The sequence below is a fragment of the Ochotona princeps genome, chromosome 12 (genome assembly GCF_030435755.1).
Source record: "Ochotona princeps isolate mOchPri1 chromosome 12, mOchPri1.hap1, whole genome shotgun sequence".
NCBI lineage: Eukaryota > Metazoa > Chordata > Mammalia > Lagomorpha > Ochotonidae > Ochotona > Ochotona princeps.
The window spans coordinates 51,318,111-51,333,722 of NC_080843.1; the positions used below are offsets into that span (position 1 = coordinate 51,318,111).

Here is a 15,612-nt window from a genome sequence, read left to right on the forward strand (position 1 = left end):
GTCCCCAACGAGCAGCGGGCTTCGGGCTGGGGGGCGGGGGAGCCTCGGGGCAGGGGCTTCCAGTGGGCGGGGCCGAGGCGGGAGCGCCGGCTGTCCATCACAGGCCACGCCCCCAGGTCCACCTCCCGCCGCGCTCCGGCCCCAAGGAGGCGGAACCCGCGTGCGCCAGTCAGAAAAAAAAGTCTCGTCTACGCCTCTGTAGAATCTAATTGGCCAGGAGGCCGTGGGAAGCTGCCACTAAAAGCCAATGGAAACACGCGGTCGACCTGTGAGGGCGGGGGGAAGCAGCGAACTGTTCCTGAGGAGCCAATAGGCGAAGGGGACGCAGAAACGCTTCCTGATTTGGGGGTCGGTGCAACATGGCGGCTGCCAGAGGGGTTTGGCTCGTGGGCGAGTTGTTGAGGTGAGCGGCTGGTGGCGTGGGGTTGCAGGTGTTAGTTGACTTGCCTGTCTCGTGAAGCCCAAGCTTACGGGGAAATGGCCGTCCACGTCATTAGCTTGTTTTCTCCCGCGAGCGGGCTTTGGGGGTCCGCTGGAGCTGACTAGGGCTTCAGACCTCAGTTGGCCATATTTCCTTCGCCCACTGCGTTGCTGATTTCCTCTTGTTGCTTCAGCTTTTTCTTTCTCGTCTTCACAGGCCAGCTAGTGGTCCTAAGTGCTACTTGTTTTTCGTATTTCTTTACAATTGACTCTCTTTCCCACCCAGCGTGTCTCTATTGCAAAGAAGTCTCCGGATCTTCCTTCTCTCTTAGCTTCTCGTGAACTTAATGAAACTGCCTTTTTGTTAACACCTGTCATTTCTGCATAAAGTGTATGCTGACTCTTCTGTTTCTTGATTGTCTTATTGACTTATTTTTTTAATTGGCGTAAAAATAGGTATAAAAAACCTGATACGGGCATATATTTTATCACAATAATGTTTCTTCTAGAGAAGTTAAAAATAGTTGTGTAAAAGAAAAACTCATGAAGCATGCTGTGTTTTGACGTTAACCACTGTTAGATTTCGGTGAAGAATCTCCCAGATTTTTGTCCACCTTGGATGGTGCCTTACCCTACACTAAGAAAACCACACCTTAGTATATTATATTATATTGACCAAGTTCTTTTCTAACACCTACATATTTTTTGCTCAGGTTGAAAGTTTGTATTGACACAATAGCTTCCTGAATATTAGTACATACATATTTCCTCCAATATTAAAGTATTTCATCCTCATTTTTTATCTCTTCTTTAAATTCTCTAATGATTATTTAAAATATTAGAATATCTGCTGAATCGCTTCTCAGCCTTTTGGCTAAGATCCAAAGTAGAAAATCTATGCTCAAAGCCGTCCTCTTTCCCTGCGATATGGAGTATCTCTCTCTCAGCGCTCTGTATATTAGAATTGTTAAATATTTGCTGAACGAAAGATGCACTGTTGATGATAATTGTCAAGGCCTTTTATTTAAGTATTGGTATGCATTGTAAAATGGTCCATATTTTAAATGATAAATTCTTTCAAGGGTAATTTTGATATACAAGTACTGTGGAGTACTTAATGAACTTTTTTTTTTTTAAAGATTTATTTTATTTTTATTACAAAACCAGATATACTGAGAGGAGGAGAGATAGAAAGTGGAGCTGCTGGGATTAGAACCAGCGGCCATATGGGATCAAGGCGAGGACCTTAGCCCCTAGGCCACGCTGCCGAGCCCCACTTAATGAACTTTTATAGAGGCTGTAAAAATGGTAGTCAAAGAACTGGTTTAACTTTAATCGTTTTTGTGGGGGGGTTGTCTGATCTTTTCAAAATTAATTTATTTTCATTTTATTTGAAAGGCCGAAAAACAGAGCGAGACTGCCACAGAGAGATCTTCCGTCTGCAGCCTCACTGCCCAGATACCCACTGAAACCAAGACTGGGCCAGGCAAAAAGCCTGGCACTTACTCTGGGTCTCCCTTGCTGGTGGCAGGGACCCAAAATGTGGGAGCCATCTACTGCCAAGCAGGTTGCACAGAAGCAGCAGGCTGGATCAGCTGCAGAGGAGCCTAGATGCAAGCGAGGCTCTCCCCTGTGGGGTGGAGGTGTGTCCCTAGTGGACACCTCACCATAGCACTGAATGCCTGCCCACCCCCTGTTCTCTTCCCAGTGTTATAAATCATTTTGAAAATCCTATCACATGTGTTTCCCAACTAAGTCACTTGAAAGAATTGTCACAAAAATGCTTGTATCCAAAATCTGCAAAGCAAGCGTTGAATGCTTATCTTTGTAAAGCAAACTGCCCCACACAGTGTTGCTTTTCTGTGGACTTGGGTATTACCAATGCCAAGGAAATGGCAGGTCTTTTTACTTTCCAGAAATTACTCATCCTTTAGGGTGTACTTTCTCAAAGTACAGGCCTTGAACCCTTGCAGCTTTAAGACTCCTTCAGTGAGCCCTGGCCAAATGGTTTTTATAATACTGTTAAATGTTACATACATACTGAATAGGAGAAAGGTAGCGCAAGGTTGATTTTTTACTGCTGATTTAAATACATTAAATTGCTGGCACGTTGGGGCTAACTTCTTGACCCGGTGGATTAAGCCGCTTCCTTCCATGCAGGCATCCTATGTTAGAGAACCAAGTACTGGTCCAGGCTCCTCTGCTCCTGATCCAACCCCCTTCTGATGTACCTGGGAAAGGTAACAAATGATGGCCCAAGCACTTAAGCCCCTGCCACCCTCAGGGGAGACCTGGATGGAGTTCCAGGCTTCAGCCTGCCCCAGGTCCATCCTCAGCCACGTGGCCAGCTGGAGAATGAGCCAGCAAAAGAAAAATTTCTTGTCTGTGCCTCTGTCTCATTTTACTTTGCAAATCAATGGAATAAATTTGGGGGGGGGCGGTAAAAATGGTACCATGCAATTAAAGAAAGACTGGAATTAAAGATTGCAAACTTTGACATTGGATGTTCATTAAACCTTGTAATTAAAAAACGAGTTTTAGTAATTATTTTGTTAGTCAACTTGCAAGCTACTAAAATTCTCTCTTTATTAATAATATATGGAAGAGATAGGCAAGAGTAGATTTCAACTTTCTTATTTTTTAACAGACATCACATCAACTTCCACTTTCTCTCATTTCAGGTTTTTTTATTCACTGTTTGTCCCTGGACTAATTGTGTGTGGCATTTTTTGTGTGTGTGTGGCTGTTGTCCTTTGGAGAATCAGACTGCTACTTCAGAAAAGGAAAAAATCAGTGTCAAGCAAAAATGGAAAAAATCAGATGGTGATTGCATTTTTCCATCCCTACTGCAATGCCGGTGGAGGAGGAGAAAGAGTTCTTTGGTGTGCCTTAAGAGCCCTGCAGAAAAAGTAGGTATGCATCATGTTCGGCTAATTTCCTGTATTGTTGTCATTTTTTTTTTCAGCCATTATCCAGAAATTTACCTTTTCTTTGCTACCTTATTCATGACCAGTTTCTTTTCTTAATCTTCAAAAAGAAAATATTTTTTTCATATGCTTAACTCCCTTGTAAGATCCTATTGCAGTTTAGTTGCTATGGTTAAAAAAAAAAAAAAAACAGGGAAATTACATGCAGTTTTAAAAATATTTATTTGTTTTGAAAGTTAGTTACACAAAGAATCTGTTGGTCGACTCCCCAGATGGCCACAACAGCCAGGGCTGGGTCAAGTTGATGTGAGGAGCTTCAGCTAGGTCTCCCACGTGGAGTGCTGGAGCCCAACATTTGAGCCATCTTCTGCTACTTCTCCCAGGCCTTTAGCAGGCAGCTGGGCTGGAGGTGGAGCAAGCAGAGACATGAGCTGGTGCCCATATGGGATGCTGGCGTCATGGGCAGTGACTTTACGTGCTGTGCCACAATGCATTTTTTTATGAGAGTTTTATGAGGAAAATCAGTCATGTTGAGAAAATGTACACAAAAGAAGTTAATATATGAACAGGAGTGTACCAAGTATTGCAGAGCCCTTTGAACCTGAGTATTTTCAGTCAGTGGAACATAGGAGTAATGTCTGTGAAAGCATGTACACAGATTCTAATTGGGATGTCATTCACAGTTGGATGAGGTTTAGTAAATTGCATCATCTGATGTGTTAGGCTTCTTCATCCCCATCACTTGCATCTTTAAGATATTCATGATTCTCTCTTACAGAGGAAAATGCAGAATAATATACAGGTTCCATCATTGCTCTATCATGTGAGGAAAATGATTACCCTATTGAAAACTAGCTTAAATTCAACTTCCTTGAAGCCTTCCCTAAAATAATTAATACTGTTCTCATAACTACATTAACTTTCTCTTTCTGACCAGACATTTGTCCTAGCAGTTAAAACATCGGTCAACAGTGCCTCCCTGTTGGATACCTGATGACACCATCGGGTTACTAACACAGATGCTGGGACACAGCAGTGGTGGCTCAAATAGTTGGTTTCCTACCACCCTCATGGGAGACCTGGATTGAGTCCTTCGTTCAAGGCCTGGCCAAGACTTGCTGTGGCAATTTGGAGAGAGAACCAAGACATAGGATGACCCTCTCTTTCAGAGTTACTGATAGAGGGAGAGACAGAGAGCAAGCAAGATCTTCCTTCTGCTAGTTGACTCTTCACATGACTGCAACAGCCGGGGCTCGGCCAGATTAACACCTAAACCAGGAAGTTCTTCCACATTGGTAGCAGGGACCTAAACACTTGGACCATCTTCTGCTGCTTTACCAGGCTGTTAACAGGATGGGAAGTGGAGCAGCTAACACTCAAACTAGTGTCCATGTGGGATGCCAACAATCTTATTTTCTCAATGTGTGTCTGTCTGCCTTTAGTAAATAGAATAATACTTTAGCGAGCTGGATGGGAAGTGGAGCAGTCAGGACACAAACCGGCGCCCATGTGGGATCCTGGCACGTGCAAGGATTTAGCTCCAGGCCATCACTCTGGGCCCAGACACTCTGCCTTTCAAATACATGATGGCGCTAATCCCATTCATCTCATTAAGAGGCCCCTCCCCTTCAGACCACCACCATGGACCTAGGGAGTAGACGCCATAAAAGCAATTGTAAGGGGACATAAGAATTCATGGCGTTACACACAGTCATGAAGGACTGGTCATTTTAGTTGTTTTCATTGGGCTGTAGTAGGTTCATGAAAGCATGGGGTCAGTAGTTCAACTGCAGTTAATGCAAAACAGTGGAAATCATCGTTTAATGTAAAAAAACAAACTCATGTTCATGAGAAAATTTTCTACAACTTTTCATTTGGTTTTCGGCAGTTAGTGATATCTTTACTGTCATTCTGTTTTAGATATCCTGAAGCAGTTTATGCTGTTTACACTGGGGATACTAACGTCACCGGGGAACAGATACTAGAAGGCGCCTTCAGAAGGTTTAACATCAGATTGAGTCACCCAGTGCGCTTCGTTTTCTTAAGGAAACGCTATCTTGTAGAAGATTCCCGGTATCCGCACTTCACACTGCTGGGCCAAAGTCTCGGCTCCATTTTTCTTGGCTGGGAAGCTCTGATGCAGTGTGTCCCCGACATCTACATCGACTCCATGGGATATGCTTTCACACTTCCACTCTTCAAGTACCTAGGGGGTTGCCGAGTCGGCAGCTATGTTCACTACCCCACCATCAGCACCGACATGCTGGCCGTGGTGAGGAATCAGAATGTCGGATTCAACAACGCAGCCTTTATCACCCGGAACCCAGTCCTCAGCCAAGCCAAGCTCATCTACTACCACCTGTTTGCTTTCCTGTACGGGCTTGCTGGCTCATGCAGTGACACAGTTATGGTCAACTCCTCCTGGACCCTGAACCACATCCTGTCCCTTTGGAAGGTGGGGGACTGCACAAGCGTTGTTTATCCGCCCTGCGACGTGCAGACATTTCTAGACATTCCCTTGGAGGAGGAAGAGCTGCCTGCAGAGCGTCTGCTGGTTTCCATTGGGCAGTTCCGGCCCGAGAAGAACCATCCTTTGCAGATCAGAGCTTTTGCTAAGTTGCTTGGTAAGAAAGTGGCAGAGTCGCCTGCGGCACTAAAGCTTGTCCTCATTGGAGGCTGCCGGAACAAGGATGACGAGCTGAGGGTGAACCAGCTGAGAAGGCTGACTGAGGAGTTAGGTGTTCAAGGAGATGTGGAATTTAAAGTAAACATCCCGTTTGACGAACTGAAGAAGTACTTGTCCAAAGCAACGATCGGCCTGCATACCATGTGGAATGAGCATTTTGGGATTGGTAAGTCTGTCCTATGTAAATAACTTGGTGATGCCACGAGATTCTAGCTTTCTCTGACAAAATAATAATTTTCTGGAAGTCTGTGACAAGCTCTCATTCTCCTATAATTCCCAAGGATGCTTTTCTCATTTGACTCTGTAAGGCAGGTAATAACAGCTGCTATCTATTGACCACTTACTGCATGCATGTCATCATCTTTCTATGAATAGTATCTAATCTTAATACTCCCTAAGCATTACAGTTATTTCATGCATAAGGTAACTGAGGCACACAGCAGTTTACAAATTGGTCAAAGTCAAAGAGTTAAGTAACTGGTAGCATACAGATAGCCTTGGGTTTTTTTTTCTCTTTTTAAAGACTGATTTGAGGGCCTAGCACAAAGCCTCAATGGCTAAATACTCACCTTGCAAGCCCAGGATCCCATATAGGTGCCAGTTTGTTTCCTGGCTGCTCCACTTCCCATCCAGCTCCCTGCTTGTGGCCTGGGAAAGCAGTTGAGGACGGCCCAAAGCCTTGAGACCCTGCACCCGCATGGGAGACCCAGAAGAGGCTCCTGGCTTCTGGCCTCAGATCACCTTAGCTCTAGCTGTTGCGGCTGCTTGGGGAGTGAATCAATGGATGGAAGATCTTCCTCTCTGTCTCACCTCCTCTCTGTACATGTGTCTTTCCAATAAAAATAAATAAATCTTTAAAATAATATTAGTAATAATAAAATTATTAAAAAGAGACTGATTTGAAAAGCAGAGTGATGGGCAGAAGGAGTGAGGAAGGGGCAGCTGCTGGCTGACTCTCCAGGTCCCCACAGCAGTCACGGCAGGCCAGAGCCCAGACCAGGACTTTCATCGACAGCTTTCTGATGTGGCTGGCAAGAACCAAGGACTTGGGCCTTACCTGCTGCCTCCCTGGCATATTAGCAGAAGCTCAGGCACTTCTGTATAGAATCCCGTTCTCCTACAATGGCATGATGCCTGCCACCCTATCCTCTTCTCCTTTTTTTTTTTTAAGGGAAACACAGATTTACGGAGAGGAAGATCTTCCATCCACTGGTTCAATCCCCAAGTGACTGCAATGTCCAGAGCTGAGCTGATCCAAAGCCAGGAACTTCTTCCTGGTCTCCCACGCGGGTACAGGGTCCCAAGGTTTTGTGCCATTCTCCACCACCCTCTAAGGCCACATACAGGGAACTGGATGATTGTAGAGCATATGGGACACAGACTGGCACTCATATGGGATCCTGGTGCTTGCAAGAGGAAGATTAGCCAGTTGAGCCATCATGCCAGGCCCCTCACTCTCCATCTTTTCTAAGATTTTTTTTTTTTAATTTTGATTTTAATTTTTATTGTAAAGGCCAATTTACAGAGATGGAGAGACAGAAAGATCTTCCCATCCGCTGGTTCACTGAAGTGACCGCAACAGCCAGAGCCGAGTTGATCTGATCTAATCTGAAGCCAAAAGCCAAGAGCTTCTTCTGGGTCTCCCACACGGGTGCAGGATCCTAAGGTTCAGGGCCACCTTCGACTGCTTTCCCAGGCCACAAGCAGAGAGCTGGAAGGGGAGTGGATCAGCCAGGACACAAACTGGTGCCCATAGGAGATCCCGGTGCATGTAAGGCAAGGAATTTAGCCACTAGACTTTCATGCCAGGCCCTTTACCCCCTATCTTACCCTGTCTTTGTAATGGTGCAGATTCCCAGCCCTAATCAAACTTACGAATGGCCAAATCAGAATCAGTGGGTGATGCCCAGGTACAGGTATTTTGCTCATCAGAAGCTAAGGTTTCACAGTAATTCCTTTCATCCTTTATTGTCTGTACTCTTGCAGTGGCCTTCTCTCTGTTCTCTGCCAAATCCCACTGTAAGTTTTCGACTTAAGTCTTCCTACGATTGGCCACAGTGTCGGTCCTTTGCAGATATTTCTCTCGTGCCTACTTTGGCCTCACAGTGCTGGTTCTCTTTTTTTTTTTTTTTTTAATATCAAGAGGCACTTTATTCTTCCAACCAGTCCATTTCCCAGCCAGTCGACTTGACTTCTACTACCTCCCGTTTTTCTTCCGTTTCTCTCTGCTTCATTCCCCAAACTCCTCGTCGCCCCTAGTCTTCTTCTGTCCGTCCATCCGTCCATCCCAGTCCTCTGTCTCAGTCCGTCCGTCCGTCTCCGTCTCCTTCTTCCTGTCTTGTCACACTGCTGGTTCTTAGGGGGAAGCAGGAACATTATAAGTTTTGTTCATATAGTTAGCACTACAGTTTCTCTTCTACTTGTTTTTAGTTAGCAGCACAGTACTATGCCAGAGGTTCAACAAGACACCTGTCGAAGCAATTTCCTGCCTAGGTCTGACCACCTGGACTTCACTCCACGGATACTTACTGGGCGTGCTTCCTGTGCTGGGCTTCCAGGCAGGTGCAGGAAGTCTGTCTGCAATGGAAGGCACCCTTGCCTTCAGAGGCTTCTAGCTCTGGGGTCATAGCGACCAGCCACGAGCATCTGCTGTGCAGGGTGCCAGCTGCTGTGCTGACGAGAGCCAGGGCGATGAGGACAGAGAAGGCTTGGACACACGGGGCAGGGTCCCTTTCCCCAGGAGGTGATGTGATTCTCAAGCTAGGCTGGAGCAGTCAGTAGGACAATTACACGTGAACTAGGCAAGTGAGGAGAATGTGGGGCAGAGGCAAGAGCCCCAGGATAGAAGTGACAGACCACAGGAGCAGCCGGCACTACAAAGGGACCGAGCGTTCAGCTTGCTCCAAGGCCGAAGGAGAAACCACGGGACAGCGGAGAGGCCATCTGACAGGTCAAGCCAGGAAACAGGAACGGAAGGATTTTTATTATTGCATTTCAAAGCTTTCTGTTTCCAAAGTGTGGGAAGAAACACAACGATCACACGTCTGTGCAGCTGGGATGCCAGCTCTGAGAGTCATGAAAACATTTCCGCAAGAACCTGATGCATCTCTTGGAACCCACCTGGCAGGGGCTCGGGTGTGTTCTAGAAAAGATGGGGAGTGAAGCTTAGCAGCAGGTGGAAACTGCTCAGTTTCCAAGGGCACTTCGAACACTGCCTGGAAATGCCTGGAATGCGTGTTACCTGTTGCCAACCTGTCCTTTAATCCCATTTTCCACAGACTTTTGGAAGCCTCCTATAATTTGGCAGTAAATCATTATTTATTTCCATTTAGTTCAGCACTGCTATCGGGCACATGGTGCTCTGAAATATGCAGGAAATCCAAGCAGGTACACCAGCACTGTTTATTTACAGGGCTTCACTAGGGCGAGCTACAGTTCTTTTTTTCCACTAACATAATTTAAGATCTTAAGATTTTGCTTTTGATACCTTTCTTTTGTGTTTCTAAGCTGATTGAAGTCTGGCATCTTTTTCAGTTTGCTTATTTATTTGAGAGAGAGCACTCCAATCTTCCAGTCCACTCCCCAAAGGCCCACAACAGCCAGGATTGGGCTGGGCCAATGTGGAAACGGGGGGCCTGAGAATCACTGTATTGGCTCTGTTGCGTGAGTGGTGGGAACCCAACCATTTCAGCGCTCACTGCTGCCTTCCCCAGTCCACATTAGCAGACAGCTAGGGTCAGGAGCCAGGACCAGGAATCAAACCCAAGCACTCTGGTCCAGAGGATGTGGGCATGTCCACCAGCATCATAACTGGCCAAACGCCCTTCCTGCTGAGCTGTTCAATTAAGAACAAAGAAGGACTATTATGAAACTTTGAAAAGTCAAAAACTCAGAATTCTTTTATTTTGCACCAAAGAAATTAAATGAGCTGATTTATATAAACATATAAGATTTTTTTGTTTAAGAATGAATTCTTTGGCCTGATGCGGTAACCTTAGTGGCTAAAGTCCTTGCCTTGCATACTCCAGGATCCCATATGGGCTCCAGTTCTAATCCCAGCAGGCCCCACTTTCCATCCAGCTCCCTGCTTGTGGCATGGGAAAGCAGTCGAGGACGGCCCAAAACCTTGGGACCCTGTACCCATGTGGGAGACCTGGAAGAGGCTCCTGGCTTCTGGCTTCAAATTGGCTCAGCTCCAGCCATTGCAGTCACTTGGGGAGTGAGTCAGCAAATGGAAGATCTTTCTCTCTCCTTTTCTCTGTATATCTGACTTTCCAATGAAAATAAGTCTTTTAAAAAAAAAATGAGTTCTTTGTTTGTAACTCAGATTTAGACAGAGAGAGGCACAGGCAGAGAGAGTTCTTTCACCCACCAGTGCACTCCCAAAAAGCCAGCAATGGCTGGGTCTGGGCCAGGCCAAAGCTAGCAGCCTGGCGCTTCTTGCAGGTCTCCCACATAGATACGGGAGACAGGCCCTTGAACCATCCTCCGCTGATTGTCCAGGCACATCAGCAGGAACCTGGTTCAGCAGTGCAGCCACCTGGACTCAAACATCACCCACATGGCATGCCAGCACCATACCAACATGGGGTTCAGTGCTATGTCGCAGTGTCAGCCTCAGGGATACACGTGTGGAATTAGATTCTCAGGAGTTTAACGTTTTTTAACTGTCCATCCTTGTTCTTAGGAACACATGCAGAAGTGTCATAGACTACATATTGTTTCTTTCTCAGGGATCGTGGAGTGTATGGCAGCTGGCACAGTCATCCTGGCACACAACTCTGGGGGCCCGAAGCTTGACATTGTCGTTCCTCATGAAGGAGACATAACTGGATTTCTCGCTGAGACCGAGGAAGGCTATGCTGACACGATGGCTCATATTCTTTCCCTGTCTGCAGAAGAGAGACTCCGAATCAGAAGCAATGCCCGAGCATCTGTAAGCAGATTTTCCGACCAGGAGTTTGAAACAGCATTCCTGTCATCGGTGGAAAAGTTACTTAAATAAGGCTATCTGTGCAAACCAGAAAAACTTGCTAGCAAACTTTACGGCAGCCTATGTAAATACTTTGTTTTTCTCATAAACTCATTCCCTATTATAATAAAGTCAGCGTGAGCAATGTTCTCAGTGGTATGTAAATGGACAAGGTGTTTATTTCAATGAGAAAGGGAAAATTACTTCAGTGGAAGAGCTTACAGTTTACGCATTAAAAAGCTGATAGCTAGAGTTCGCTCTCAGTTTCTGAATTTGCTCTCAATTTTCTGAAAAATAAGGACCTAAGGAAAAATGTATTTTTTAAATGCTTATTTATTGGAAAGGCAGAATTACAAAAGACGAGGAGGAAGAGAGAGCTCGTCCATCTGCTGTCACTCCCGAGATGGCCACAGCAGCTGGATTTGCATGTGGTGAAAACCAGAAGCCTGGAGGTCTGTACGGCTCTCCCACGTGCATAGCAGGGGCCATCTGCTGCTGCTTTGCACAGGCATGTTATCAGAAAGCTGGATTGGAACAGGAGCAACCAGGACTTGAACCAGCACTCAGATGGGATGTAGGAGTTCATGCAGTGACTTAACCCACTGTTCCACAATACCAGCACCAAGAAAAATGATCTTGAATTTAAATATCCATGTTTTTTTTCAAATCCTGTTTGTCTGATCTCATTAAAAAATGGGAAAGAGGGCCCAGCACGGTAGCCTAACAGCTAATGTCCTCACCTTCAATATGCTGGTATCCCATGTGGGCACCGGTTCCGAACCCAGTGGCCCCGCTTCCCATCCAGCTCTCTGCTTGTGGCCTGGGAAAGCAGTTGAGGACAGCCCAAAAGGTGGCAGAACAAATGGTCCAGGGTGTCCTGACATCCCAACAAAGCTTTGTGTTGCAGATTATTTGGTTTAGAAAAGGAAGACATGGGCCCAGTGAGGTAGCCAAGTGGCTAGAGTCCTTGCCCTGCACGCACCTGGTTCCCATATGGGTGCAGATTCTGGTCCCAGTGGCCCTGCTTCCCATCCAGCTCCCAACTTTTGGCCTGGGAAAGCAGTCAGGGATGGCCCAAAGCCTTGGGACCCTGTACCCATGTGGGAGACCTGGAGGAAACTCCTGGCTTCGTATCAGCTCAGCTCCAGCTGAGGCTGCCACTTGGGAAGGTGAATCAATGGATGGAAGATCTTCCTCTCTCTGTCTCTCCTTCTCTCTGTATGTCTGTCTTTCCAATAAAGATAAACAAATCTTAAGAAAAAAAAAAACCCTTCAATACCTATTTAAAACAAAATAATATAGTGCTTCATACATTTTGGTAACTTTCAGGGTATTATGTAAAGTCATCTTTTTTTTTTTTAGGTTTATTTATTTTGATTAGAAAAGCAGATTCACAGAAAGGAGGAGAGCAAGAGCAAAAGATCTTCATCTGCTAGTTTCACTCCCCAAGTGGCCGCAATGGCCGCATCTGAGCTGAGCTGAAGTCAGAAGCCAGGAGCTTCTGGGTCTCCCATGCAGGTGCAGGGTCCCAAGGCTTTGGATCATCCTTTGCTACTTTTCCCAGGCCACAAGCAGGGAGCTGGATGAAAAGTGGAGCAGCCAGGACACGATATAGACTATTATAAATGATTCCAAAATATTTGTTTTTCAATTACGTAACGCGACCTAAACTCTTTGGGACTGTAATGAGTAAAAGTGTGTCTTTCTAAATCTCTCCATAATTACAACAGAAAAGTTACTTCTATTACATAACTACAAAGAATAAATTATTCAAGTTTCTAGAAACAAATTATGTCCTTGTAATTTTCCTCACCACAACCATCCCGGTCCCATTGCTTATCTGCTTTTTCCTCCTCCCCACCCACGTACTCCCAAATCTGTGGCTGTCATTGGCTTTGGAGAAGCATCAGTTCCAGTGATCTTGTGCTGTGTATTCACTTGGACTGTATGTAAATGTTGAAGAACTCATGCATGTTAGTACCATTTAAAGAATAATCTGTTCGATAGCTACCATACACCAAGTTGGAATAAACTTACAACAGTCATTGATGAAAGAAATGGAAGAAGACAAACAGAAATGGAAAGACATCCCATGTTCATGGATTGGAAGAATCAGTATTGTTAAAATGTAGGTACTGTCCAAATCAGGGTGTGCATTAGGAAGCTATAATGGAGAACACAAAGGATTTGCACCCAGGGCCTCCAGTGAGCAGTAGCTTAACTGCTGTGCTAAACACCTGTCCTGAACCACATTATTTTGTCTACTGCATAAATTACTTCATTTGAATTTTTTTTTTTTTTTTGAAAGGCAAGTCACAAAAGGGCACGAGGAGAAAGACAGAGAGGCGTTCCATCTTCTGGTTCACTCCTCCAAATAGGTACAGCTCCCAGAGCTGGCCCAGGCCAAAGCCAGGAGTTTTGCTGGGTCTCCCACATGAATGCAGAGGCCCAGGAGTTAGGCCATTCTTTGCTGTTTTTCCAGGCACATTAGCAGGGAGCTAGAGCAGAAATGGAACAGCTGAGACTTAAGCTGTTACCCATATGTGATGCCAGCACTGCAGGTAGTGGGTTAATCCTCTATGTCACACATAGCCCCTCACATAAGTTACTTAGAAGTGTTCTTACTATAAATTTTTGGTGAAAAAATTAATATTTATACTCAAAATTAGTTCTGTTGTCTAAGCTGAAAGGAAAATTAATAAAGCCTTGGGGTAACTAAGGTCTTAGCAATAAATGATTATCTAAAAACAGAATAACCACACCAGTGTATTTTAACTGAGTATTAATGATCGCTGGGCTTCGTTAACAGCACAGATCTTGTCAGGGAGGGAAGTGGAGACACTCCCCAAACCTTCATTTTATTCTTGACATCTCAGCATACTTATCCCCTCTCCTTCTAATTGTTCAGCATCCTTATAGGAACTAGAATCCTCTTCCTCTTTGTCTTCCTCTGTGGAAATGTCAAGCTTTTCTAGGGATTCTACAACTTCCTCTCCCAGCTCATCTTCAGATTCTTCAAAGTTTCTGAAATAATAAAATCAAAATCATGTTATGAAATCACTAAAGAAAATGAGTTTTCCTTTTCATTTTCTACCCCCACTTGGACAATATGAAAGTGACCTTTTTTTTTTTTTTTAGGTTAAAAGTGACATTTTCATCTGCATAATAAATTATTTCACTGTAAGGGTTTTTTTTTTTTTTTTACATTTTTTTAAATTTATTTGAAAGGTATAGAAACAGAGACAGCTCTTCCATCCCTGACTCATCCCCCAAATATCTAACAGCTGAACTGGGCCAGGCTAAAGCTAGGAGTCTGAAACTCAATCTAGAGCTTCTGTATTTGTGCCAGAGACACAGATCCTTAGGCCATACCTGGTGCTCCCAGGTGCATATCAGCAGGAAGCTAGAGGCTGACACAGAGCTGGTCCTTGAGCTCCAGCATAGGATGCAGGTGTCCCAAGCTGCACCTTAACTTTTGTGCCTAATGGGATGATTACAGGCCACCTGTGTACTTCTGGGGTCCCAGGTCATAAGAACAGAGGAGGACCCAAGAAAGCAAACAACCTGTTAGATAGTTAAGAGCACAGGCTGGGAAGGAAAGAAGAAGAAAATGCCCTGAAAGCCTCCAAAATGACAAAACTCCAAAACACTGGAATAAATCCAATGCTAAGGCAAATGGACACAAAATGGAGGAGGACGAAAGGGGAGAGGCAGAACAGGAACTAACTCCAGATGAAATTATTCTTTTGATCAGTTTATTTCTATTTATTTGAAAATGAAAGACTTAAACTAGCAACCGGAATCTCAATTCAGGTGTCCCACTTGGGTGGCAGGTAACCAACTGCTCTAACCATCAGGGTTTCTTCTTAGAGTGCACATTTGTAGAAAGCTGTAACAGACCCAGCTCCTCCATCCAGGATATGGGCATTCCAATTCATCACCTAACCAGTAGGCCAAATGCCCAACCTCCAATGAAATTATTTTGTGCAGGATTTTGTCAAATCTTTATAAGAGTAAGGAAGTTCAAAAAATAACATTGTACAATATACATTAAAATGTTTAATTACAGGGGAAATTACATGATAATAAAGATAACATGAATGTGAAAATGCAATTATACCGAAACTATTATTTAAATTTAAAATTCAAAACATAAGGCAGGCATTGGGCACAGCAGTTGAGATGCCACTGGAAGGCTGAAAGGCCAACCACCATGTCTGAGTGCCTGGGTTCACGTACCAGCTCCAAGTCCAGCTGCTTGCTGGTGCATGACCTGGGGGACAGAGGTGATGACTGCAGTGCTCGGGGCCCTGCCACCATGGACTAGACCTACACAGTGCCAATCCTCTGGCTACAGCCTGACCAAGCTCTGACTGTTTCAGGCATTCAGGGAGTGAAGAGGCAATGAAGGATCTCTCTGTAGGCTTCACACATAATTGAATCAACACATGTGAGTTCCATCAAAATTCCAACAAAAGCTTCTTGTGACACTTTATAAGAGAAAGCATAGATGTATACATTCAGTAGAGGGCAGTTGACAGTTAAGAAAAAGATGTGGAAACGGAAAGAAGGTGAAAAGTCTGGCCATACCAGATAATGAGAAAGTA

The 15,612-nt window shown here is 44.8% G+C and overlaps 2 protein-coding genes across 2 annotated transcripts in view; one reads left to right on the forward strand and one right to left on the reverse strand.

The window, feature by feature from the left end:
- Nucleotides 1-257: 257 nt before the first annotated feature.
- Nucleotides 258-11,154, forward strand: ALG11 (ALG11 alpha-1,2-mannosyltransferase). The gene is made up of 4 exons (XM_004577676.3): nt 258-403; nt 3,102-3,329; nt 5,268-6,199; nt 10,767-11,154. Exons 1-4 carry the CDS (start codon nt 360-362, stop codon nt 11,036-11,038), a joined length of 1,476 nt encoding a protein of 491 aa, XP_004577733.2. The 5' UTR covers nt 258-359; the 3' UTR covers nt 11,039-11,154.
- A 3,048-nt stretch (nt 11,155-14,202) lies between these two features.
- Nucleotides 14,203-15,612, reverse strand: part of LOC101528023 (serine/threonine-protein kinase Nek3) — a 78,099-nt gene continuing 76,689 nt past the window's right edge. The window contains exon 16 of the mRNA XM_058670822.1: nt 14,203-14,727. The gene's annotated coding sequence lies outside the window, so the exon portion shown is untranslated. The remainder of the gene's footprint in view (nt 14,728-15,612) is intronic.